The sequence below is a fragment of the Carettochelys insculpta genome, chromosome 3 (assembly GCF_033958435.1).
Source record: "Carettochelys insculpta isolate YL-2023 chromosome 3, ASM3395843v1, whole genome shotgun sequence".
NCBI lineage: Eukaryota > Metazoa > Chordata > Testudines > Carettochelyidae > Carettochelys > Carettochelys insculpta.
In genome coordinates, this window is record NC_134139.1 from 144042206 (window position 1) to 144068425 (window position 26220).

A 26220-nucleotide genomic window follows, 5' to 3' on the forward strand; every position below is an offset into this window, starting at 1 on the left:
CTGCCCTAGTTTTTGAACGATACAATAATAGCATCTTTGAAGTCGTCTGTTTTTTCTTCTTCCTCCCAAATGCTATTCAGGATGTCATGAAACACAACTCAAGGGCGCAGTTCAGGGATGAGGAACCTATGGCCCACAGGCTGGATCTGGCACCCCAGCTTGCCTTGACCCAGCCTGTAGCAAGGCATGGGACTTGTCACCCACCTCCAGTGGCTTGAGATTTGCACTGGTGCTCCAGACCCGCAATGAGTCTCCGAGCCTCCACATCCCCCACATGACGGAAGCACGAATACCGTCTCACCACTGCAGGGGGAAGCAGCAGGGTGTCTGTCTGGCTCTGCCTGGCACAGGGGAAGCAGCAGCTCTGTGCACTGGTGTTTCCCTCCCCTGGGGGAATGTCAGACCAGGAAAGCTCTGTATGTTTACCGGCAGACTCCACTCCCATAGCTCCCATTGGCCAGAGATCATGGCCAGTTAGAGAGGTGGAGGGTGGTGCCTGCAAGCACAGAACAGCACAGAGTCGCCTGTGCCTCCCTGCCAAACAGGAGCTGTGTCAAGTAAGTGCCCCTGTTATGCTTATAAGAAGCGCATGGGATCTTTTTTGGGGATAAGGCAATATTAACACTTCTTAAGAATACAGTAATAAAGCACCTAGCACATATTCATATAGACAAACACACACTGTCCCACCAGGCCATATTATAGTTACCAGTCCAGGGGCTGGATCAACCTGGTGACCAGCTAGATTGATTGTGGGTAGAAAGTAGCTGGGTTCTGTTGGTCCGAACCCAAGCTCCAGGCTCTTGGCAGGATGGAACCCAAAGACCCATGCAAGACATTTTTACAGGAATCCCTCCTCATGCAAATCCAGGGATTTTGCTGCATCATGTTGTAATAAGTCAGTTTGCAACATACGTTTGTTTAGATTTTTTCATTGTTGTTTAATGTCCATCTCCTGAGAAATTTTCTGGGTGTTGCCCCACCCTAGTTTGATGAGATTTATTACCTTCACACATTGGGAGTGCTGAGTGCTAACTTCAGGGTCACCAATCTACCCCTCATAAGTCACCCAATGCTATGGACACACATCTGATAGTTGTTCTGCACCCCTCAGTTTCCAGTCCCTCCCTGGAACATCTGCTCTGATGGCCTTCACACTTGTCTTCTACAACTCATACTCCTCATTTATCCACAAAACAGGGTTGATTATTACACAGAAATATGAACATTTAAGCAGGAGCATCAAGTTACCATTTAAAGAAAACAGTCACTACACTCTCTTACTTATGTCACAATGCTACTTGCAAACCTAAAACAAAGTGGTGATCATCAGGGTCTATTCCTGCCTGGAAATCAGCTTCAGACACAAGATTCTGACTGACGCATCTTTCCCAGTGACATACTTTTTTGCTTTCAGAAAGGGTGGATGGCATGGTACAACAAATCATAATCATAAAATACATCAATATATTTAATACCTGTTGCATTATTAATCACACTCTTTTATTCTCATTCATACATAAACTAAAATAGGACTTTTCTACTACACCCCAATCCCATCCCACTCTTGCATCCTACCTCCTACCCAGACACTAATACCATCATATATGTGTTCAATGCTACAAATTTTAAATTTAGGTAGCACTTTCCAGTTGGGCCCACGGCTATTTATTACTTTTTGTGATTCTACATAATCGTCAACTCAGAGTAATTTCTCTTCCAAAGTTTTAAAAGTCTGAACAAAAAGTTCCAATATAACTAAATCTTTATCAAACTCTTTGTTACAATATGCATCTAAGTGCTTTTGCAAAAGTTCCTCTCCCTGTTCCCCCACTCAAAAAAAAAAAAAAGAAAAGCATGTGAGAGCTCTACAATTGCAATTACTGTGCAGCCATTTGCTTTCTTTCTTTCTCTGAGTAAAGTACAGTAGCACCACGTATCAATATACATTGTAAGAACTGTCTATAGCTGTAGTACTGTGGGCAGAATGGGAACATTTTCAACCCTGTTTCCTATTTTTTCTTTATTTATTGTCCAATGTGAGCACAGGATTTAAGTCCACAAAACTGCATGTTACTAATTGAATGCAGAACACATTCATTCAAGGGCACTCGTACCCACTCATCCACTGCTGCAACATGAAATTTTTTGAAACAACGAGAATATGGCTACAAATTTTGTTTTTCTCCAGAAGCAGATGGTAACAGTATTTTGTAAACACTAATGCCATGTCTACAATATGGGAGAAAAATCTATGTAAGATACACAACTCCAGCTATATGAATTGTGCAGCTTGACTCAATGTACCTTACATCAATTTTTTACATCATCCACACAGTAGGAGGTCAACTGTGAGGAGTATTGTGGTCAATGGGGGCGCCTTCAGCATTTGATTTAGTGGGTCTTTACTAGACCCACTAAAATCGAATCCCAGAAGATCAACCTCCAGCTCATCGACCCTTCAGTAATTATAGGCAAACCATAACTAAACAATGCACAAAATGGCATCTGTATAATTTTGATATATGGGGTTTCAGCAATCCCTAAAAGCTGCTTAGGAGTCTTGAGTGCAGATTAACGGCAGGCATATTTCCATTATCTTGATTATGTTTCAAAATAATCTGCCCTTTGAAGTTGGAGGGAAGATTCTCTTCTTATTCCTCCATTCAGTCTTGACTTGAGTAGACTGTCCACTCGCTACTCCTTTAAGAATCAAGTGATACTCTTCCTTGCACTGGCAGCAATCCCCACACAAGCAGTTGAGTGCATTGAAACTCTTACATAATATTAGTTGTGTTCTTCTGACCCGAGGCAGATGAGCATTACGGCTAGTCAAATACAAGTAGCAAGCAACAGTAGCAACGCTGAAGGTGACTTTTGACCTTAGGATACACTTAAAGTGACATAAATGTGTCTCCTGACATAGTATTTCATTTTATATGAAAATGAAGTCAGTACTTAGCTCTATATTTATAACAAAACACAAGGATAAGATATGAAATACCTTCTACTGATATAGGCAAAAAGATCTGATGCTAGCAGCTGGATAAGCATTCCTGATACTACAGAAATAATAAAGCCATTTTCTTTAGGAATCAAGGTTTTTCAATCAAGGATCTGACGAGAGGTTTGAATAACTGGTTTGCTTTCCAAGATGATTGGTGGCTCTGAAATCAGCAGATCATCTTCACCCAGCAAAGAATTTTGATCACTGTTCACGAAGTTGGGGATGTTAAATTTTTTAAGGCAATTCAGCTCCTCCTCCAGCCTTCCACTGTTCTTAGCTACTTCCTGGAAGCGAGTATTACTGTCCACGCCTGGAGCTTTATGGCTTTGTTTTGTTTTGTCCATGTGCTCCACTTCATTAATGTAAAAGTGAAAGAGAGACCTGGACTCTTCAGCTACTTGACGTGAAAAGACCTTGTCTGACTCTGGAGGTTTTCCAAAGTCTGTCACAAAGCTACTCACGTGAAATCTTTTTTCAGGTGGCTCTGTATTGCTGGGAAGGGGAAAAAAAGAAAAAAATATATGTACTAAAATAACCATGAACATAAAAATAACTATTAGACTTTAAAATGATTACCTCTGGTGTAAGGTAATTTCAACAAGCAACAAATGTAATTTCTACAGGCATCAAAATTGGGAACAAATGCAAAAATATTCATTTACCTAGTGTATGCATTTAAAAGACAAACTGTTTACTTCATATTTCCTGTGGTAAAATGCTTGAAGGTTTTTCCACCCCTTATAGATGTTGTAGTGCTGGAATAGATGATTAATATCAGCATTCCTACACTGCATTTTAATATACAATATGTTAGAAAACCCTGGTCTTCCCATTTCATCTAATCCACCCCTAAATACTTCTCACTATTTAGTATTATGAGTAATAGCAGTAATAATTACAGCTGCACTTAACCTTTTCAGAGTATTCTACACAGCATTTACTGATACCTGTGGGATGTATGAAATGGGTACGGCCTCTGTGTCTTTTGTGACTAACAATCACTTGACTAGCTGGTGGTCAGCAAAGGCATGTACGAAGCTGAAGTTTAAGGGGCGATATTTAAAAAGGTGACGTATACACAACACCGTAATGCCTACGTTTAGGAGACCTTGCTGCCAAGTGGAATCCATAGCCTTCAGTTAGGTGCACAGGCAATTCAGGCAAATACAGTGAGGGGGAGAAGTCAGGTGGCTAAGAATGGAATTCACAAAGGCCAGCATGCTTAGCAGTGAACCACCTAAGCTAAGCAACAGGTAAGGATCTTCATTATTAGTATATACCAATTCTCCCAAAAATTCCACATTTCTTTTTTTAAAGCCCACATTCAGATTATATTGCTGTTCACCCTAATTGTCATTTTTCTGAGACCCAGGAATTGTCTTCTAAGAGAAGTAGAGGGGGGTTGCACAAAAAGGGGCAGTGGAGTTTGCAGGGATCTCTGCCCAGCAAGGGGACCTAGTACCTCATGGAAACAGTCTTTTATTCCCCTCCTAACTTAGGCCAGGGATGGAGAGAGAGATGCCCAAGGAGCCAAGCTTGTAGCCAAGACTCCCAACAACTGCAAGATGGGAGCAGAAGCTTCCACAGCTGTTCCATGGTATGTACACCCACCCTTGGATCAGACAGCTAGCAGAGGAGAAGCGAGCCCACAGAAAGCTCAGTAAGGACCTGCCAGACACCCACTACACATGCAACAGATGCAGCAAGGACTGTCACTCTCGTGTGGGCCTTCACAGTCACAGTCAACGCTGCAAATGATGATCCCAAATGGAACTACGAAGGGCGCGATCCATAGTCTACATAGACTGAAGGATGCCTACCTACCCACGCTCACCCTCCCCGCAGGCTGCAACTAGCCTCCCACCAACCTTTGTTTTGTTTTGCTGAGTTTTCTCACAATAGAAAACAGAAAATTCCCAGGACATTAAAAAAAATTAAAACCCAAAGCGAAAGGACTTCCTCCCAGGAAATGACATAAGGGGTGTGGGCCTAGTTCCCATCCCTTCAAAAGGGCTTAGGTGCCTTTGTCTGAGCCAGAAGGAAAATGCCTCTCTGCTCTGTGTTCACAGCCTTAAACCCACTCCCGGAGTTCTTAAGGCCTTTCTTACCAAAAAAATGAGCAGGCACTGGGGTCCCCACCAACCTTACCCCAGGGAATAGAGCACTCACCTCAGATGTCACAGACCATGGTGCAAAGCCCCTTTCAGCCTGACATGGAGCCATATTTGGACCTACATCTCTCAGTTTTCTAGTGAGAGTATCCTAACCCCTGGGCTATGAAATATTCTGGGGTAGCTCGTTCTCTCACTATCTCCTGACAAAGCTGTTCTATTATGGAAAAACAGTCACTGTGCCAGACAGTGCGCCTACTCTATAGACCTACTCTCAGGGCACTCCCCTGAGAGAGTCAAGTTTCTATTCCAAATACTATTTAATTATTTATACAAAGTGCAACAGCTTCAACATGAGAGACTGACTCCAATACTTGGGCCCTGTGGTTAAGGTACTCACACTTCTCAGATTCTGGATGAAATCCCAGCTCCATCAAAGCAAACTGAACTAAACTAACCCCGAAGCACTATTTAATGGTAAGCCAGTTCCAGAGTGAAAGTATAACCAAGCGCAATAGGAGGAAACTGAACACAGGATGGTGAAGGTTGGATAGGAGGGGAACTTTTATAGTGCTGAAGTCTGGCAGTGAAGGGATATGACTGAAGACCACAGATATTCATGCTGTAGTGAACAGAGATATTATGCATGTACTGTGGGGAATTATTAAAAGAGAGATAGAAAATAAGACAAAGAATGTTTTACTGCCCCTTTATAACAACTATGGTACGCCCACATCTTGAACACTGTGCACAAATGTGGTCCCCTCACCTCAGAAGAGATATTTTGGCATTAGAAAAGGTTCAGAAAAGGACAACTAAAATGATTAGGGGTTTGGAATGGGTCCCATATGAGGAGAGGCTAAAGAAACTGGCTAAAGAAACTAATAAAAGGAAGGTTTTTTCACACAGCACACAGTCAACCTGTGGAACTCCTTGCCAGAGGAGGCTGTGCAGGCCAGGACTATAAGAGAGTTCAAAGAAGAGCTAGATAAATTCAAGGAGGTTAGGTCCATAAAAGGCTATTAGCCAGGGGTAGGAATGGTGTCTCTAGCCTCTGTTTATCAAAGGCTGGAGATGGATGACAGGAGACAAGTTGCTTAATCATTGTCTTCAGCGCACCCCCTCTGGGGCACCTGGCACTGGCCACTGTTGGCAGATGGGTTGCTGGGCAGATGGACCTTTGGTCTGACCCAGTAATGGCCATTCTTATGTAATCCTGCATTGAGAGGGGTATGGAATATATGTCTCAAGATCTGTCGGTCTTTACAATCTCTAATTTCTAAGGAATCCTCAATGTATGACATTCATGAGCACTGTACTGCCTATGTGGGTGCTAAGGTGCTAATATGGCCCCCAGCACAGTAGGATCACAACTGGGGGGGAGAGGGGTTATGCACACGCACTTTTACTCAAGTCATTTTCCAGAGGGACACTAGCAACTTGTATGTAAGTACACCTCCCCGACATGCTGCGCTTTTACTCAAGTAACTTTTTGGGTACTTTTTCCAACTCTGATATTTAGGCACTGCTCTGCTTAGCCAGCCTTCCACCTAGTGGAATCCTCAGCCCCAAGATAGGCTCCCAGGCTCTCCATACAGTGCATAGAAATCTTAAGTTGATAAGAAAAGGATCTTCAGAAGCCAGTAAATTGACGGGAACTGCAGAGCTAGCTAGGAGTGAAATGCTGAGGAGCAAGTCTTAAGCACCTAACTGGATGACCTGCTGTATCTGACTGATGGGCCACAGATAAGTGCTTCCCTCTGCTCAGGAACCTCAGCTAGGAATGTGCTCAGAGAGTTAGGCACCTAAAAGAGCCAGTGTGGCTTATGTAACCCATAAAACAGCAGTCAAAACTATCTATCTCCCAATCTAAAGCTTTATATCCCAATCACCTTTGTTTCACCTTCTCTGCAGCTATCTTTTTTGTGGATGCAAGTTCTGTCCCCCCATCCATCAGTGACCCGACTGGCATCAGATTTTAGGCATGCTTAGAGTATTCCTACAGCATCAGGCTTTACATGTAAATAGGTGTTTCTCCGCCTAGTTTAACATTTTCACTTTGGGGGATCTCTGGGGCTTTAGCTTGAGCAGCTCATTAGTTGTTGGGTGGTGTCAGGACTAAGGTGGCTTTGCACATGGCTGCTGGCAGAAACAAAAGGTACCTATCGGTTTAGGACGCTGCAGCAGCTGAACGGGGTTTTGAAAAGGTCAGTGATGCATAACAATGAACTTGTGTCTGAAGAGGCAGTTAGACACGTAAGACCCTTTAAAGATCTGGGCTCCAGACTATACAGCAATTAATATTAAAGGTATCATGCTGCCATCTGGTGCTTTGCTCCCATGACTCACCACCATCACTTTTGCAATAGACACCTGCCCAATGATAACTTAAAGACTTTACAAGATACTGACCATTGTAGTGTAAGTGAGCAGAGCAACTGATACAGGACATCTCAAATGGTCATTTAAAACCACTCTGCACACTGCCTCTACAATGAAACAGAACAACCTGCTAATAATACGTCTCTGGTGCAGGAGAAGCTCACAATCAGCTTCCCACACCTAGACTGAAGTTTAGGTGGTAGAAGTTAGGCAGCCAAACCTACATGTATACATGTAAATTTTAACAATTGTTAATCAAAGCTGATTCCCACTAAAAAGTTAGTGGAGTACTAGGTGCACCAATGTCTGGAGAGGGTTGGGGGAAGTCTCTTCACTTATACATAGGTACATACAGACTTCAGGTGTCTTCTGTAAGCATTCCTTTCTCATAGCACGCTTGTGCTGAGACACACCCATATCATTACATGTTCATTTGCATCATGTTCACTCCAATCATTCCTTTCCCCTGCTATTTACTTGGACTGCAGCAGCAGCATACACAGGATCGAATCAGGGATAACTGCTCCAGCAAGCCAAGTACTATTCAGCCATTTAAGCAAAGACACTGATTTTTTGGGGGTGAGGATTCTCTGTACTGTGACGAAACTGAGCAGGGAGATGGAACAAACAGAAGGGGAGGACGGTGAGGTAAAGGTGGAACAAGCAGTAGTCAGACTCATGCTCCTCCTGTATGTTAGCTCCCACCTTCACTGAACACACACAGTTTCCATCTCCTGAGATATTTCAGCATATCAGTACTTGTATTCACTCCTTATCAGAAGGAAGACGAGTTTTTTCAAAATTTCACATGAAACAGAATTTCTGAAAAATGGAATTTTATTCTGAATTCTGTATAATTTACATTATTCAATGGGGCTAATAGGCACTTTTCCCACTGACAGCAGTTGAAATAATTATTTTAAAAATAAAAGAGACTAAAGGGACCTGCCACTTAATATTGACTAAAAGATCTTCTCTAGATCAAAGTGTCCCCTGTTTGTATTATAAGGGGGACAGTCCTTAGCCCACTGTGTCATGGGTGGATGTAGTGTAACTCTGCAACTTTATAAACTCATCTGGGAACTATCCAGCCACAACTCATGCAATCCAGGTCACTATTTCTTCATCATTTCTGCCCGACAGGGATGCCATCAGCCCCTCTTCCTTCAAAAGACGGCTCAAGCACCTCCTCTCATCTGAGAGTTAAGGCCTGGGAAAAGACAGTTGTCTCCAATGGTCCCTCTAATCTTTTTCACACATGTGCAGATTTTTTCCATCCATGTGTAGAATAAAGTTTTATGTGCACTACAGCATGTGTGAATGTGCACCACTGGTAGAAACACGGGAACCACAGCTTACAGAGAACACTGGTTTCCTCCAGATATTCAAAGCGTCAGTTCCATCACTTAAGTTCTTTAGGGGATGGCTTCTCCTAAGTCCAATTCCAGTTCATATGGGAACTGCCCTCCCTCCCCTCACTGAATGAGTAACTGCTCAAAACACCTGCATCAAGGTGAGACAGGGGATTCAGGACTGGAGGGACAGGATTTAGATCCTCTCCCGTGGGGCTGCAATGACCAATGAGTTACCTGACCTGGTGGATGGGCCCATGGGTGCTGGATGAGGCCATGCTGCCTTTCCTCCAACTCTCCGGTGATAGACTCACAAAAGTCACTACCTCTCCTCTGCCTTCTGCGAATCTCAACAAGGCCCCCCTGGTTTCAATAATCCCGTCAGCTCCCTTCAAATAGACAGAAATGAGTCTGAAATTGTCCAGAGAGTTTGACAAGTGAGATGAGATGACAAACACTATGACAATTTCACAGCCAAATCCCTCATCCACTACAGCAGGTCTGGGAGTGGCCTCACTCCACAGAGGGGGCTTTTTATCTCACTTGTGGTTTGAGAGCGGAGCTCACATAACCTAATGTGGTGTTGAGTGATGGGGTCTGCAGGAGCTCACTGTTTGAAAATCAGGCCACCTATTCATAGTCTTTCAGTTTAGAACATAATGTTCCTCTGACACAAGCTCTAAGTGTCCAGCCAGATATTTCAAATTACAAACCAAATAAGTAGGCCGGTCAGCTCCCCGCTTTCACCACGTAGGAGTTCATAATCAAATGGTATCACCCCATATTTTGGCCAGCACCGCATCTCTCTGCCTCTTCAGAAGAGGGTTGAAGAACACGGGTCCTCCCAAAGTCACCATCAATCAACAAATGCAGGCCCTTTTGGATCCAGGAAAAAGGGCATTCAAGAATCCACGGGCCCTAATACCAAACAGCCTGCCAGACAGGCGATATTGATGGGAACCTCACACAGGCACCTCTCCTGCCTGCAGCTGTGCCATGGTAGCACAGGGAGAGTGATGCCTTCTTAGGATGGCTGGTCCAAGACACAGGGGCCAAGTACCAGGTGACCACATTTGAAAAATTGCACTGAATCAGCCCCCTCTCCCATCTGAAGCCACAGGATCAGGATTTTCATCTAATTGCCCCCTCTGGAGGGCAAGCTTCTCCTCCTCCTCTGAGGCCAAAGGCTACCGAGGGATGCTTGGGGGTTGGAGTGCACCTCCTGCTTACCAGTGAAGAGAGCAAGGAGTGGAAGATGGTGCTTGTGATGCCAGATGCTGGCTGTGGAACTCACCCACAGAGGGTAGTGGCAAAGCTGTGTCAGGCTAAGTGCATGCGTTGCCAGGCATCTCGCAACCCTTGGTACCTCTGGGAAGCAGCACAACTCCCAAACCCTCAGTGCCATATTGTAACTTTCTGCTTCTCAGAAGGCGCTATTAAGATACAACAATTTTCCCACAGGCTACACCTGCACTACATTTTACTGGTGCTTCATTTGGCCACCATCCACATGCTCCTATTGTCACTACACCCCATTTACTTAACCCTAGCCCTGTGCAGTACATGTAGCCTCGTGGCCACACGCCCCTTGCGGTAGCCCATAGGGCACATGCAGCTACGCCCCACAGCAAAGAGCAGGCTGCATCAGTTTTGTACTAGGTAGCTACCGTATGCAGGCCCATGCTGCTGCCACCGCTGCTGCTGTAGCCTCGCCCAGATCCTTCTAAATATTGCCACTGTAGCAGAGTGGTAGGACTGTGCCGGGATCCACAGAGCTGCAGGGCAGAAGGGAGCTCCGAGGTAGTAACCGTGTGAGTGAGCAGGGAGGGGAGAGCTGGGCTGGGAACCCAGGAGGCAGTGAGGCTGGGAAAAGAAGGCAGGAGCTTAGCTCTCTAGGAGGTCCAGGGATGGGACTGCGGGGAGCGAGGGCTCAGAGTGGCAGAGGAACTGGGCTGGGAAAGGAAAAGAGGGGAGAGGTGAGGCAGAGGTAGGAAGAGATGGCTGGGAGAAAGGAGCCAGGGGGGAGCAAAAGCAGGCTGGGGGCCAGCGAGGGAAGAGGGCCGAGCTTGGCACAGGAATGCTGTGGGGCAGAACTGGGCTGGGGGAGCAGAGAGGGGAAGGAGCCAAGCTGGCACAGGACTTCTGGGGGCAGGGGTGACTGAGGTAGCAGAGGCAGGAAGGAGGGTGGCATGGGCACCTCCAGGCAGCTGGGGGATGGAGTTGCCACCAACCAAGGGGTCCTCTGATTGAGTGGGGCGCTTGGGTTTCCCTGGGTGGAAGGTGGCTTTTGGCTCTGTCCAAGGGAAGCGGCCAGGGTGCCACTGTTTGTACTACCCTGGGGCCAGAACTCCTGTCAGCAGGCCTGGTTCTATGGGTCCGTGGAAGGCTCTGGCAGTGGGAACTCCCTAAGCTTTTCAAAGCTGCTTCCCTCCTGCCAGTCTTTCACTGCAGGGGTGAATGGCTGGGGCATCGGGGAGAGGGTGCTACACTGCCAAGAACGGCAGAGCAGACGGGGAGAGACTGCTTGGGCAAGTACAGAGCCCTGCAGGGTACATCCCCACAACGTTCAGGAACACCTAAGCCTGCCTATCTGCACTGGTATTTCTACCCATCCCAAGGGGCATGCAATGTAGACAAACCTCCAAAGGAACTTCATCAAGGCTTGGAGGCCTAAAATGTAACCGACTATCTTTCTTTTAGGCTGAAGGCATGCGTGTCTGAAAACAACACTTCTCGAATGTTTTGTTGCCACTCACCTGGTTGCAACAAAAAGACATGTAAACAAAACACATTTTGGGACTGCACAGAAACAAGCACCCTGGATTTTGTGTCTAATCCACAAAAAGACAACCGATACTAAAAATTATGCTCCTCTGGCTTCTGAACAGGCAGGCATTAGGCAGACATTTTGAAGAAGAAAGGTTGTTTTTTTTTAAATTTCCCTTTTTTAAATAGCAAGAAAGATTCTGGCCAGTTTAGCACCCAAGAGTCCCATTTACAAATAACTCAATAGACAGTACCATCACTGTAACAGGAAATCATTTGATCAGCATATCACTTTGCCGTTGTAAACTGATCAGACTCACTCTTGGTGCGGGGCTCCTGTCTTCGTCAGCAAGGTGAGCACAAAGAACATGAAAATGACAAAAACTGCCAGACCGACCCAAAATCCAATCACAATGGAATCTGCAGAAGAGAGGGAATAAGCTGATTAGTATTCCACCTCCACTTGTAAACAGGTTCCATCCCACAAAATGTGTCATGACTCAGAGTTCAGAAAGGCTTTGTTTCTTATTACAAGACACATTCAACATCCTAACTGGCCAATATACCGGGCATGGGTCTGGGAAAAAAGCCAATGGATATAAGAGTGACTGATTCAGCATCAAAAACATCAAGCATGCACAGCAGTGAATGCAGAAACCTTTTTTAAAAAAAAAAAAAAAAAAAAAAAAAAACTTCCAGTTTTATAACAATAAAACCTCAGGACAGGCCAATGCTTGGTGTTCTAGGTTCAACAAACCCACTCAGTCACTCAGTCTCAAGAAAGTGCCCTGTACTGCTATCATTTGAGCTTACTTACAGCTAATCTATGTGTTACTATGGATGTACTGAATAGTTATATTTGATTGGAATAACTGGAAATGCTGTTGGTCAAAAACAGTTAGCAATAAATGAACTAAATGCACAGCCTTATGGGATCAGATGCTTGTAGCAATCCCTATATTTACCTCGCCTACCACACACCACTATAAAATATTCTTGCAACCACGTCTTTAAGAAGCTCTCACGCTTTCCTCGTTTGCAGCAGGCCTTTGATATTTGACAAGGGGAATGCCCTCAATCTACAGACACTCCTGTTTTTGTCCCAAAGTCTATTCAATGTTTGCTAAGACACTGTCATTTCCCTTCTCGTGCGTGCGGTAGGAAACTTTTGGCAACCTGCCTGAATAACTACTACAAGACAATTTTTCTAAGCTGAGTTTGCACTACTGCCGGAGCAGCAGCGCCAGCACATGCTGTACTGACACACCGAAGAGCAACTGGAGTTTGGGGAATACAGGTGGACCGAGATCTCCCCAGCCTACAGATCTAGCACATGACCCCAATGGTCCTCATCTCCCATGGAGGTAAGATATTGGGCAGGTGCTCCCCACAGCTCATGAGGGTAAAGAACATGTGTATATCAGACTGGCTCCCCACAACCATCTCAGACTTCAGTACATGGTTGTAATGCCTCCCATCTTAACATATTAGCCTTTTTTTGTTGCCGGCTTGTACAAACTTAATTCAGTCCTTGTGCATATGCTTGACAATAAAGTTTATAACTTCACAACCACACTTTTTTCTCTAAGACCCCTGACTCATTCATTGCATAGGCTGGATGCCACAGAGGCAGAATTAAAGTTACGCAGACAATGGCTGTGGCTCTTCCTGACATTCAAGGAAATTCAACATTCAAGCGCTTAACAAAACTGCACATAAAACAACATTTTAAGGTTGTTGAATTGTATTTAATTCTTCTTTTAAGGAACACAGATAATACATTACAACGTGAAGTTATGTTTTTAACATTGGAGATAGTCTTATTGGCCGTGTCTACACGAGCCCCAAACTTCGAAATGGCCACGCAAATGGCCATTTCGAAGTTTACTAATAAAGTGCTGAAATGCATATTCAGCGCTTCATTAGCATGCGGGCGGCCGTGGCACTTCGAAATTGATGCGCCTTGCCGCCACGCGTCTTGTCCTGACGGGGCTCCTTTTCGAAAGGACCCAGCCTACTTCTAAGTCCCCTTATTACCATGAGCTGATGGGAATAAGGGGACTTTGAAGTAGGTGTGGTCCTTTCAAAAAGGAGCCCTGTCGGGACAAGACACGCAGCGGCGAGCCACGTCGATTTCGAAGTGCCACGGCCGCCCGCATGCTAATGAAGCGCTGAATATGCATTTCAGTGCTTCATTAGTAAACTTCGAAATGGCCATTTGCGTGGCCATTTCGAAGTTTGGGGCTCATGTAGACGTAACCATTGTGACTTATTCACCAGCAGCCTGAGTGTGCCAGAGCTCAGGAAAACACTGAATGAAGGGCAACTTCCAGCCGTCAAAAGAGAAAAAAGGAACAAACAGATGATTTTTCATTATATTCTTCCACGCTGATTTACTCATGTTTCATCACGATCCGCAAATGACCTTCTGATACAAACAGCTGCCTAATGCAGTCACATACACTTGCAAATATTGTCTATTTGCTTAATTCAGAATGGGATTTTAATATAAATTGCCCTACTGTGTGACTGCAGAATTACAGTTTTTAGCCATCTAATAAATTCATCTTAATTCCCAATTTTCATTCACAATTTTGTGAAACATTTTTCTCTCATTCACTGAATTTCACCTGAGTTTCCTCAGCTTTTGGAAATTCACCTTTTTGAAGCACCAACTGTCCATATTTTACACTTGCTGGGACTGTCCTCTTTTTGCCCATATTGAACATAAACCGATTGTGATTGTTGGTCCCTAGATAGCCACCATTTTTCAGTTGACTGATTAATTTAATTAGCGTTACCTTGTGTTTGGTGCAGTATCTATAATTTTTAGAAACTTCAGTGATGTTGTGCAACTCATTACTTCAGAACACTGATGTATCTCACACGGAAGTCCAACATAACCCCACAATTTTTCTTTTGACACAAGTACTTAAGGAGTAGCTCATGATGTTCTCTGGTTTAATTTTGTAATCTGTAACACCACCCTCCTGGCATTAGTCTTTGTTAGGTAGAACACTGATCCCTACCCATTCAGGAATGTTTTGATCACACAGTCATCTCTTGTTCTTAATAGTATGTCAACACTTGCACTAGACTGACTAAACTTTTTTCATTCATGGGTGCTTGATGCCCCCCATGGACGACAAGTTTTGCCACAGCAGGTGTACATGTGAATGCTGCTACGCTGGCAGAAGTACTCTCCTGATGACAGAGTGAAATTGGCTCATTGGGGGGTGGAAATATTTTGTCAACAAAAATGCTAGCAGACAACATTCCCACATGCTGATTTTTAGTGACAAGGCTGTGTCAACATGGGCTCATCAATAAAAGCTGCAACGTGTTGGCATAACCTTTGAGAGCTAAAGGGGCCGACTTATGCACCATGCTGGATCTGCCACTCTGAGCCTTAATTACATGATCCTGTTGTTTTTCAGTGCCAGTAACTGGGCAGCCAAGCGTTACATTGGTCAGTATCACTCTGAATCGCCCCAAGAAACAGCTAGTGTCCTTCAGATATCAAAGGAATACAGGAGTTGCTATACCAGATGATGTCAATGGTCCGACTCATTCAGTGTTTCCTCTAACAGTGTCCAGGACCAGATGTTTCCAAGGAAAGTGCAAGACACTGACAGCGGACAAGAACCTATCCCAATAGTAGATGGTTTATGGCCTGAAGCATAAAGATTTTTAAATTTTAATCTGTCATTCTTTCTAATATGAGGCAAAAGTTGTCATCCATGTAAATGTCTAACCCTTTTTGGAATACTACCATGCTCTTGGCCTCAATGGTATTGATTGAAGATGGCTAGATCCTGCAATGTGCTGTGCCAAGCAGGGGGTGAGGCCTATTAGATATTCTACCACATCTTCCTTCCTCCCAGATCCTTAGGACAGACTGTTCTAACTTGTGCAAACTGAAGTGGGCATCACTGGCCACTCTGCTAGCGTTCAGCAGAAAACAAAACTGTGCATGCCAGGAAGACACAACTTTGTCAACAGCCTTATTGCCACAGCCACAAGAGACCAATCCCATGGCTACTAAAAATCACAAGAAGTCTCTTCACTGACTTTAGTGAATACTGGATGTATCTTAGGACACACACACACACACACACACACACACACACACCCCATGTGGCGACAAAACCAGATTCCAGTTCAGAGGACTTAAAATACAGATTTCTATAAAAGCAACTTCAGCCTGAATTGCTGTTGGGCAAGTGATGAATATTTATGGAAACTTAAAGCTGCACAGTGCTTGAAACATAGTTGCCTGGAGGATTTTTTTTTTTTAACTCACTTTCCAGATTTAATATGTAGCTGGAAAAAATATATGGTTCCCTTTGCCCAACTGGGAGTAGTGTAAAGTATTGCAGTACCAAATAATTGCTTCGGAAGCCTGCAGGGCTCTCAATTGCATTATCATTCTTAGATAGGATTTTTCTTGTTATATTCAATATTCTCCCTTTTTTGCTTCCCCCCGCCCCCCCCCCCCGGTTATACACCATGAATGCAGGCTAACCTGTTTTAAAATGGAGGATATCCCCCTCAGTCACACAAAGAGAAGAAGTTAAGTGCATTGTAGCCACGACTCCTACCTACACTCTCAAAATACTCTAAATGCTGTACGATTCCATTGAGAAGACTTCAACCTTAAATCTCAGGATTCAGAGACAGAGAGGGAGAGAGAGAGAGAGAGAGAGAGAATGAACAGTTGTTCCAAATTTGCTTCCTTAGCTGCACCTGCCACAAGGCACAGTGCTCTGAAAAGCCATAATGCTCAGAAGGGTTCCTGCCGTGGTCATTACAGAGATGGGCTACTGATATCTGGGCACAGATTAGGATTCCCATTTTACCACCTTCTGAAGTGGAAGTGTGCTGAAATCCAGGCTTTTGTGCTGGGACTCAGCTTTAATTAAATATTTACTCTCTTTGTTCAGTGTCATATTTTCATACCCCTGATTCAAGTGTTGATGACTGCCTGCATTAAGGATTAATAAAACAGACTGCATTAACAAGGAATTGCAAGATAGGCATCTTAGTTATAAAGACGGATACATTTGGCAGTCATCAAATTAATAGGTTTTCTTAGATGAGGGAGAAGTTAATGGGGTTGTGTGTGTTTGAGAGCTTAAAAGCTCTGAGCTTACAAGAGAAACACCACAGTCCCTACTAAAGGAACTGGCAAAGATCTAACAACAGCATTGTTAACTCCCACAATTTCTGCCTAACTACGGTTACCATTAAAGAGATCCATTAAACCATTTGCAAGAACATTAGTATTGTAATAAGTATCCGCTGTTATTAGTATCCAAAGTTATTACAAGCTACTGGCATGAGGGACACCATAATATTCTATGCAAAGAACTCATGTTTCATTCCATATTGCTTTAGACCCCAGGTAAGCAAAATGGCATCCATTATAGCTGGCTTCCATTTTTTGTAATCCAACATTGCAGTGTATTCAAGTGTAGCCTATCTGCTAATAATTCCAAGGTGTTTAGATTAATTTGGTAATGCTCATTGTTTGGAATCAAACATTAATATGAATTTAATAATTACTCCCAGAATGTCCCTGTCTCCCCCCTCCACCAATCAATAACTAGGCTCATTGCAACCCATTCCAACAACTCTCTATATTAATAAACTAATGAGGACAGATGCCAGAGGAAGTATTAAGCCAGTCTCTTCTCTAATACTTCTGAAAACTGCCACCATTAATACTTCTGCATACTGAAGCACTACATGGGCTGATTTTTTGGGGGGTGGGCTGTTGATTGACCTTGGCATATAATTCCACCTTTGGACAGAGACAAACACTGGGAAAACTTCATCCTGAAATACAAAAGTTATTTCTTTGAAAAAGAAGGTTAGAATGGAAGCACGTAAGCAAAGTTCAGGGTCAGACACTGGGTCCTACCTCTAGTAAGCGCTGGAAGACACTGATGAAAAATAAATAAAAACAGAACACAATCTTAATAAACTGATTGTAAACAAGGTGAGTCACCACAAATGAAACAGAAGGAGCAAATCTTTATTAGCATAAATCAAGTTACCATCATCAAACACATGCACAACCAAAAACTTCCTCAGACTAGGGTACACTAACCATCTGAACATGGAACCATCAGCATCATGCCTGTCCTCTTCTCTCTTCCCTGAGGCCCTACACAGGGCAAGCGAACAAAGGAGCTGAAGTTAACTCTTGTGTAACGGGGACCCCTGCACTCTTGTCAACCTGCTGCATTCACACAGTACTGCCATGTATCCAAAATCAACTAAAGTGAAGGGTTAGAGAAGATCCTTCCATCCTTGGTCACTCCAAAAGTTCCCTCTGGTGGCAATGGACACAAATCAGAACCAGAGAAAGTGGACATAATTCTACTGAAATTAATGGAGTCATGTGCGCTTTTCATCATGATTTCAAAAGAATTTCATCTTTTACCATTGCAACTGAATCAGGGCTACATGATTAAGTCTTATTCAATACATTTGGTAATATCAGGACACTGGATTGCTCTGATGCACGCTAAAGACAGTTACCTATGGCAACTGAAAGTTAACTTAGAACTGAGCTGAATTAATTACCCAAGAACTCCTTAAAATATCTGAGTGTGAAACTAGCTGTTTTGCCATGCCAGTCTTGATAATTAGCTTAAACAGAGTCCCGCTAGACTTGGGCTGTGTCTACACTAGCTCCCAACTTCGAAGGGAGCATGGTAAGTAGCGTGTTGGGCGATTACTAATGAAGTAATCTTCATTAGACTAATTCTCCCCCATGGCAACTTCAAAGTGTTAAACTTCGAAGTGCTGGTTTGCATATAGCCGTGGCTAACCTGCCGGTACTTCAAAGTGCCCAGACTACTTCAAAGTCCCTTTACTCCTCAAAATGTTGGATCTAAAGGTGGAATTACATGCAAAGTTCAATCAAAATTTTGAGGAGTAAAGGGACTTTGAAGTAGCCCAGGCACTTCTAAGTGCTGGCTCGTGTGTAGCTGCAGCTAACCCGCCAGTACTTCAAAATTTGCCACTTCAAAGTTGCCACAGGGGAGAATTAGCTTAATGAAGTGCTGCATATGCGCCGCAGCACTTCATTAGCAGTCTCCTGACACCCTACTTACCATGCTCCCTTCGAAGTTTGGAGCTAGTGTAGACACAGCCTCAGAGACCCAGAGACAATTATAAGTTACATTTTTCCTCTTTTACTTTTGTCTAATACATGACTAAATGAGCTAATGTAGCAAATCTTCTAAATCAGTACCTCCCAATTCAGTCTCTGACTGAATGGACTAAAAATTGAGGAGAATATCATTAAAGGGAAAACTTTAAGAACCTACTTTTGTCAACAATTCTTTACAAATAAAAAAGCAAATGAACCATAAGGGTCTGACAATGACAGCTGGCACAGTGAGGCATTGCTATAATGAAGGCTGAAATGCAAATTCAGATATTGGCCTCTCCCTTTAAAGTTGCTTATATTCCCTGGCAAACAAATTCTGTTTGAAATTTGAGCATCAATCCACCCAGGTGGCCCTCATCACTGGAGTACCAAAGCACCTTCTCTTACCTTGGTGCCTGCATGCAGACCTACATTAACGTTGCTTTGCAGCACATGGGTGTACCTATTCAGAAGCTTTTCCTGCAGCGGGCAAGAACGTAGTGCATATTTTAGCTCTGTAATACAGAGCTGGTCCCTTAAAATTCTACCTGTCTTGCAAATGATTTTCTGGCCAGAGGGTGAATTCTACTGAAGATAGTTGAGTTGACATTAAAACCTACTCTCGCTTCATGTAAAACAGATATGTAGAACTTAAAGCCTCTAGGACTTGTTGTCTGCACAATAATATTAAACTCATCAGAATTAGAGAATGCTCATATATTAGTCAGATACTGTAAAACAAGCAAAAGAAAGTTCAAAATCAAGTCCACTGACTAGATTTATGTTTCCCAGTTGTATTAGCTTATATTTGTTCAAGCTCAAACTCATTTTCATTCATCTTTGTTACACCTTTTTTTTTTCCAGCCAGCAACTCAAACAATGCTCACGTCTGTAAAATGTCGGACTAATCATATTGTTTAGCCCTCTTCAGATCACTGAAGATGTTAATAACAAACCTAACAAGATCTCTGCAATAGCTTGGTACGCAGGTCCTTACCTTGATATATTCCTTTTTATCAAATAACATTTCAAAAGAGGTTATACGGTATCCTGTAGAGCACACAGGACATTGATTTCATTCTGATAAAAACTGAATAAATAAGAAACACATGACATTTCACATTGTTCCAGCATGCTGTCTGAAATGAGCTGCTCTCCCTACCTCTCATACTTAATTACACTTACAATAGTTTATTACATATATGGTAATTCTGATTTGACTGAATACAAATCTACGATCTAAAGAACTATAATCTTATATTTTTTCAAAACTGATTATACAAATTAAAAAAAAATTCCCTCTATTAATTGATTTATAAGAAGAAACACAGATTATGTTGCTAGCAGACAACTGGAACTAGCTGGCACCACCAGTATCTTGGAGACAGGCCACCAACACTTCTCACTGAAAGCTCACAATAAGCCAGACTGCTGTATCCTATAACCAATCTCCCAAACCCTCGAGACCATTTATTTGGTCTTTTCTCTCTTTTTTTTAAATACACATTTGTTTTAACACTCACCACTTTTAGCAAACACATAATGACTTGCCTGAAAGAGGATTTTGTCAATGTTTTAAACCTTTTAATAAGTTTTTTGTTATCTGTTTTATCAAGAATAAAGCAGCCATGTTTCTTACCACTGAAAACTTGTTTTCTTCTCCTTAGAGATAACTAGATACTGCAGGGGATCATAAAGCATGGGAAAATTTATGTTTGAACCAAAGAACTGGTATCCAAGCTATCCCAAGGTACTGAGATGAATAAGAAAAACCACAAGAGAACTCAATGATGCTCTTCATTCAAGGAGCTGTGTGTGGGATAATCAATTTGCAGAAAAAAGCTCTCTGTTAAGAATACATCCAAACTTCAAAGCACCGAACAAACTGCAGCTAAAGTACAGAACTGCCAGAGAGGACTTACATTTATGAGCTTTCAGTCCTTCAAAGGAAACTGGTCCATACTCATAGTACTCATACTCCCAAGTGTAATCAGAATTAGATGAAGCCTGATGAGATGTTCGGTTGGAAATTAACCTGTGGGCAGACATCGCTAACCTGTAGAGATACATGAAATGCAAACACAAAACATGTTAGTGTGTAGAAATATGTCTAACAAGGGCTGTAATTTTAAAATCATTTGTCATCTTTTCCTTCTCCCCTACGCTCTTCACAGGCAATGCCTCACACTTGCATAAGGGGCCATATCCCACGTGGTCTTTCAAAGCCAGTTTCAGTGCTCCCTCAGATACAGCCACCATGTTTCATCTTGTTCCTTCCCTGCCATACCCCTTCTCAACTCCAATCACCAATGTGCATAAATTCCACTTTTAATAGAAAAGTGGAACATATAAGAATCTCCATAAATGTTCCTATTAACACACAAAAGTTGCCAAGAGTACGTGAGGTAGAACATGCCTCCCCTAGGCTGAATCCAGTAAATATAAATGATCATCAGCCATGGGAATGAAAGTCTAGAGGCTAGAGAGTGTAGTCTTAGAGCATTACAGTGGGACAGTTGCAGATATGCCCCTGTGGCGTATAGTTTTTCTCTGTGACTGTAGGAAACCTACCCCTCAAGAAGCAGTAGCAACAGTCTTCTATCAATCTAGCAGTTGCTATACTATTTTTTTCACACCTCAGACCACGTCTGAATTGCACCAGGCTTTGTCTTCAGTATGTCTCCATAGAAGGAAATTTGGATGAAGACTAATCATTCCGAAGGAAAATTCCTGGCTAGCTTTAAATTTTGTGGAGTTGAGGAGGAGCTTCCTCAGGTGGGGAAGGAAAAGGTCCTTTAAAAAAAAAAAAACGGGCTCAGTTTTCACATTATGGACATAATGACAAAAAGTGCTTAATTTAAGTCCCATGGAAGTCAAAGCCCACCATGTGTTTTTGAGTGCTGAATTTGCATTTTGGAATTTTTTTCCCTAATACAATGAATGAAACAAATTAAAGTGAGGTATTTCCTTTAAAGCTCACAGAACCACACATTTTAAAGAAATGCACAAAAAAGATTATTTTGGATGTTAACAAAAAGATCCAAGTGCCAAGTCCTATTGTGATAAAGAAAAAGTGATACCATCTGTAGACTTCCGAGACATTGATTCAGTGTTGTTATTCCAAAGAAAATTGGTCCTGTGTGTTCATTTTGATCTATAGCTCCAACAGTAAGCCATGCATGATTTAAACCAGAATAAGATAGTTCTAGTTTTAGGAGCTAAAGGCTGAATCCAAGTAGGGAGCTGACTCATATTCAAAACAAACAATATAATCAAGGAACAATATCAAAATTATTCTTTAAATGAGAGGAGCTTTTAAATTGTCATGCTTTTGTTATAAAAAAAAAAGCCTTTCTTCAGTTACTCAAATTAGTCATATTGTTTGGGTGCTGCTTAAAAACCAAATAAGCTGAAAATAATTCACACAAAAAGTTACACAAAAAAGAGTCAATAATGCATCAAAGACGTCTATATTCATGAGTCATCCTTGGAGCTGTTACTCTGGCTTCAATATATGACTAAGGATAGCAGGACTTCTTGTTTAGTTAGGCCACAATTCTACAATGAAATCCAACAGGGCTCCTCATGGGAGTAGAGATTTGCCAATGTGCATCACGCTGCAGGATCAACACAGTACATTATTACAAGTATATTAATTGTTCTTTCAGACTTAATTTATTTCCCAAAATGAGCACATACTGCAAAACAACCCACAAAAAAAGAGTTGCAGATGCTGAAGTTTTCTAGGAGCACAGCCTGTATCTAATAGCTGAGCCTTCGACTAGAGCTGCCAGCTTTTGAAGTGTTAAGAAAAAGGACTACACAGTTTTAAGGATTATTCAAGAACAGAGAGTAACAAATGTTTGCACTCCCCCACCACACTCATCTTACTAAGTGCAAGCTTTGAAATTGAGGCAAACTTCCCATCCCTGGATTCTTCACATATATGTCTGCATCACAGAGCTTACTGTACCACCTAGCCAAAAATGGCTATATAAACAAACACTCTCCTAGAACGATGCACATGGTTTTTATTCTGGGCAATGGGAAGTACCAGTGGATCACTGGGAACCTCTGATCCTTAATCCTTAGAATTAGAGAGCAATGCAACTTGCTGAATACAGAAGAGCAGAACAGTGAGCAGGCAGAATAATAGTTACTCCAGAAAACTGCCGGAGGTAGCACTTGTTCTGTTCTTTCATGCTAGTCAGGTTGGCCGCATCTACGCTACCATGTTTTTTCGCAGTAGTTTTTGAAAGGAGGACCCCTTTTGAAAGATCCCGCAGAGCGTCTACACACAAAATGTCAAAAGGACGCGGCACTCCTTCCAAAAATCGCTTTTCCATTCCCGTTTCAGGAAGAACACCCTCTCTCAAAATCTTTCAAAAGAAGGCATGCGTAGATGCTTCACAGGCTGCTCTTTTGAAAAAGCAGCCCTCCATGGCGCTGGCCAGCTGGCGTGTGGAGATGCCCCTGCCAGCATAAGCAGGGCTCTATGGTCAGTGTGTCTGGCTGCGTTTAAAGATGCAGAGACCCAGAAACCCCGTGGCAGGAAGCTGAGAGCGTGTTGGTTGCAGGAACTCCATGAGCCTCCAGCAGCATGCTTGCCCAGCAAGATGCCCCACCAACCCCACTGACAGACTCCCGTGCCTCCCGGGCCCCCCCCCCCACTGACCCACTAGAGGGATCCCAGGAGGCCAGCCGGGGCCAAAGAAGAGGGTCCTCTCCTAGAGCGAGGGGGAGATAAAAGATTTGCTGGGGGCCTGGCTTGAGGAGGAATGAGGGGGTACGCCTCCATACCAGTAGCCAGCACCAGAATGCCACGGCCTTCCACCCACACGGCCAACCAAGTAAGGTGAAGGGTAAAGGAGCTGCACCAGGCATGCACCCAGGACCAGGATGCGGCCAGTCACTCGAGGGCATCACCCACCAGCTGCCCTCACTAGGCTACTGGGGCCAAAGGATGCAGCTGAGCCAGAGGCTGTGCTGGACATGGCAGTGCCCAAGGCAGAGCCCCAACTGGTGCTGGGTAACCAGTCGAGAACCACAGCCAGGAGCCAGAACCAGGTGCCAAAGATGTCTTCAGACGAGTAGGGGGCCCTGGTGATAGCCATACTCTCCAGCTCCTCAAGCCAGGCTCCCGCCACCTGCACCACTCCCAAAGTCCTTGAGAGAGCCTCAGGTAGGTAACCAGCAATTCGGACACCCTGGGCTAGGGATGGGGCCCACCCCAGCACAGCTGGCAGCAGGCCAGCTACATGGCCGCCAGCCTGTCCCAATGCATCCTGGCCCACAGCACTCAGCACTCCCTCCCATCGACAGCACCCCTACCACCACTGACCTCACTTTGATCCCTCCCAACCTTCCCCAAGCCACCCTGCTGGAACTGGCCTAGCTGCTCATGGCTGGGGCAGGCCAGACTGGGTCAGCACCCCTCACCCCCACCCCCAGCAAGTTTGTGGCCACAGAACCCCCGCCATGCCCTACCTCCCTGTGGTCCTGGCCTAGTCCCAGTCCTGCCAGGAACCCCAGACCCAGAGCAGCTGGGCATCCCATGGCCGGCACTGGTCACAGCCCCCCACCCCTGTGGAATAATGAGGTCCCACACCCCGTCCGATCTCCAAGTTCAGGTGCTTCCACCCTCTCCCTCCACACTGTACATAGTCCCCCCCCACATTTGCCCCTGTATATACCCCCCTTGTTTTTGTAGGTGTTCAAATAAGTTTCATTTTGGCAGTTAAATTTATTTACAAGCACCCCCATACCCTGTGTGATAGGTGGGGGAAGGATGAGTGTGTGATGGGCAGTGGTGAGGGGTGCACATAGGGGGGTGGGGGGGCATGTGGTGGAGTGTGAAGGAGCATGCCTAGGGGAAGGTCATTGGGGCCGCTGGCAAAGGCCACCCTGAGGGCCACCTGACCCGCACCCCAACCCAGGGCACCTGACTGAACAGGGCACAGGCCTGATGCTCACAGCCAGCCACAGCCTTGGCAGCCCACCCCTGCACAACATTGTGGAGAATGCAGCACACCCCCACCACCCCAGGCACATTCCAGAGGCTGACCTCCAGCCGTGTGAGGAGGCACCCAAAGTGCCCCTTGAAGTGGCCAAAGACCCACTCTACCATGCTCCAGGTCTGGTTCAGGCGCTAGTTGAACTGCTCCTGGGTGGGGCTGGTTTGTCCAGCGTAGGGCTGCATGAGCCATGGGTGTAGGGAATAGGCGGTGTCGGCCACAACGTAGGGGGACACGGTGGAGTCCCCAGTAGGGAGCTCCGGTGGGGAGGACAAAGGACCCCTCCTGCATCCTGCAGCTGAGCCAGGAAAATCCATGAGAAAAATCCATGCATCATGGGCTCACCCAGACCAGCCCACGGAGACATCCATGAACCAGCCCTTAACAACCACAAGGGCCTGGAGTACCACAGACTGGTACCCCTTTTGATTAATATATCTTCCCAAGCTGTGGTCCGGGGACCAGATGGGGATATGGGTCTCATCCAGGTCCCTGAAGCAGTTGGGGGAGCCCAGGCAGGCAAATCCCTCGATGGCGGCATCAAGGTCCCCGACTTGGACGACGACACTGATCACCCAGATGACCGGCATGGAATGGAAGGCATGTGCACTGTGAGTGTGTGTCAGCGTGCCCCGTAGCCCCCCATCCCTGGTCCCAACCTCCCATGCCTCTCGCCGCTCCCGACTGCGCCCTATCCCTGTCCCCTCCAGGGCCCCTCCCTTGTCCCCTTCCAACTCCCTTCCCACAGTCTCCGACGGTCCACCTTACCCAGGAGCCCGTTCCCCTTGGTGATGGGTGTGTGACCCGAGCATCGTTTACCTCCAGGAGGATGGCCCCCATGGTGGCCTTGCCTACTCCAAAGTGGAAGCCAACTGAGCAATGGCTGTCCAGGGTGGCCATCCAGGTGGCCAGCTTCCATACGGCAATCGCAACCCTTTTCTCCAGGGAGAACATGGGCTGCATCTGCATGTCCTAGTGCTGAAGCATGGAGGCCAGCCAGTAGCATAGCCCCAGGAATGTCTCCTTCCTCATCGGAGGTTCTGGAGCTCATCGTTAAGAAAGGGAATAAAGAATAAACTTCTGACCATGGAACAGTTTTTTGGTCAAGTAGGAATACAGACAGCTTGCCAAGGAAATGCTCCTCTTGATCGTATTTCTGTACAATTGGTATCCAACTTACACTCCAAACGTAAATGTTCACCTTCATGAACAGCCCAACTGAACATCAGAGAAATTTATTTTCATTCATTTTAGCATTTGTTTGGTTTCATCTACTACGTATTTGAGAGGGCTGTGTGCTTGTCAGTCTGCCCAAGAACGCCTCTGAAATGGAAAGAGCTAAGATCACCAAATTTGATAGGCAGCTTCCTTATATCATAACTGAAAGCCAGGAAAGGGTTTGGTTGTGCCAGGAAAATGGATTGTG

General features: G+C 44.5%; 1 protein-coding gene across 1 annotated transcript; it reads right to left on the reverse strand.

Moving 5' to 3' along the window:
* Positions 1-2956: 2956 nt before the first annotated feature.
* Positions 2957-20829, reverse strand: MRAP2 (melanocortin 2 receptor accessory protein 2). Its single transcript, XM_074988859.1, has 3 exons — positions 20703-20829; positions 11939-12038; positions 2957-3499 (listed from the first exon to the last, which is right to left on the reverse strand). Exons 1-3 carry the CDS (start codon positions 20827-20829, stop codon positions 3106-3108), a joined length of 621 nt encoding a protein of 206 aa, XP_074844960.1. The 3' UTR covers positions 2957-3105.
* Between the last annotated feature and the right edge of the window lie 5391 nt (positions 20830-26220).

Bases quoted from the DNA above. Each gene is read 5' to 3' on its own strand.
- MRAP2 (XM_074988859.1), bottom strand. From the start codon at position 20,829: ATGTCTGCCCACAGGTTAATTTCCAACCGAACATCTCATCAGGCTTCA. The intron at 12,039-20,702 runs GTAAGTCCTCTC...TCTCTTCTGCAG, and splicing joins AGGACTGAAAGCTCATAAAT to ATTCCATTGTGATTGGATTT. The intron at 3,500-11,938 runs GTGAGTCTGATC...TCCCCTTCCCAG, and splicing joins ACAGGAGCCCCGCACCAAGA to CAATACAGAGCCACCTGAAA.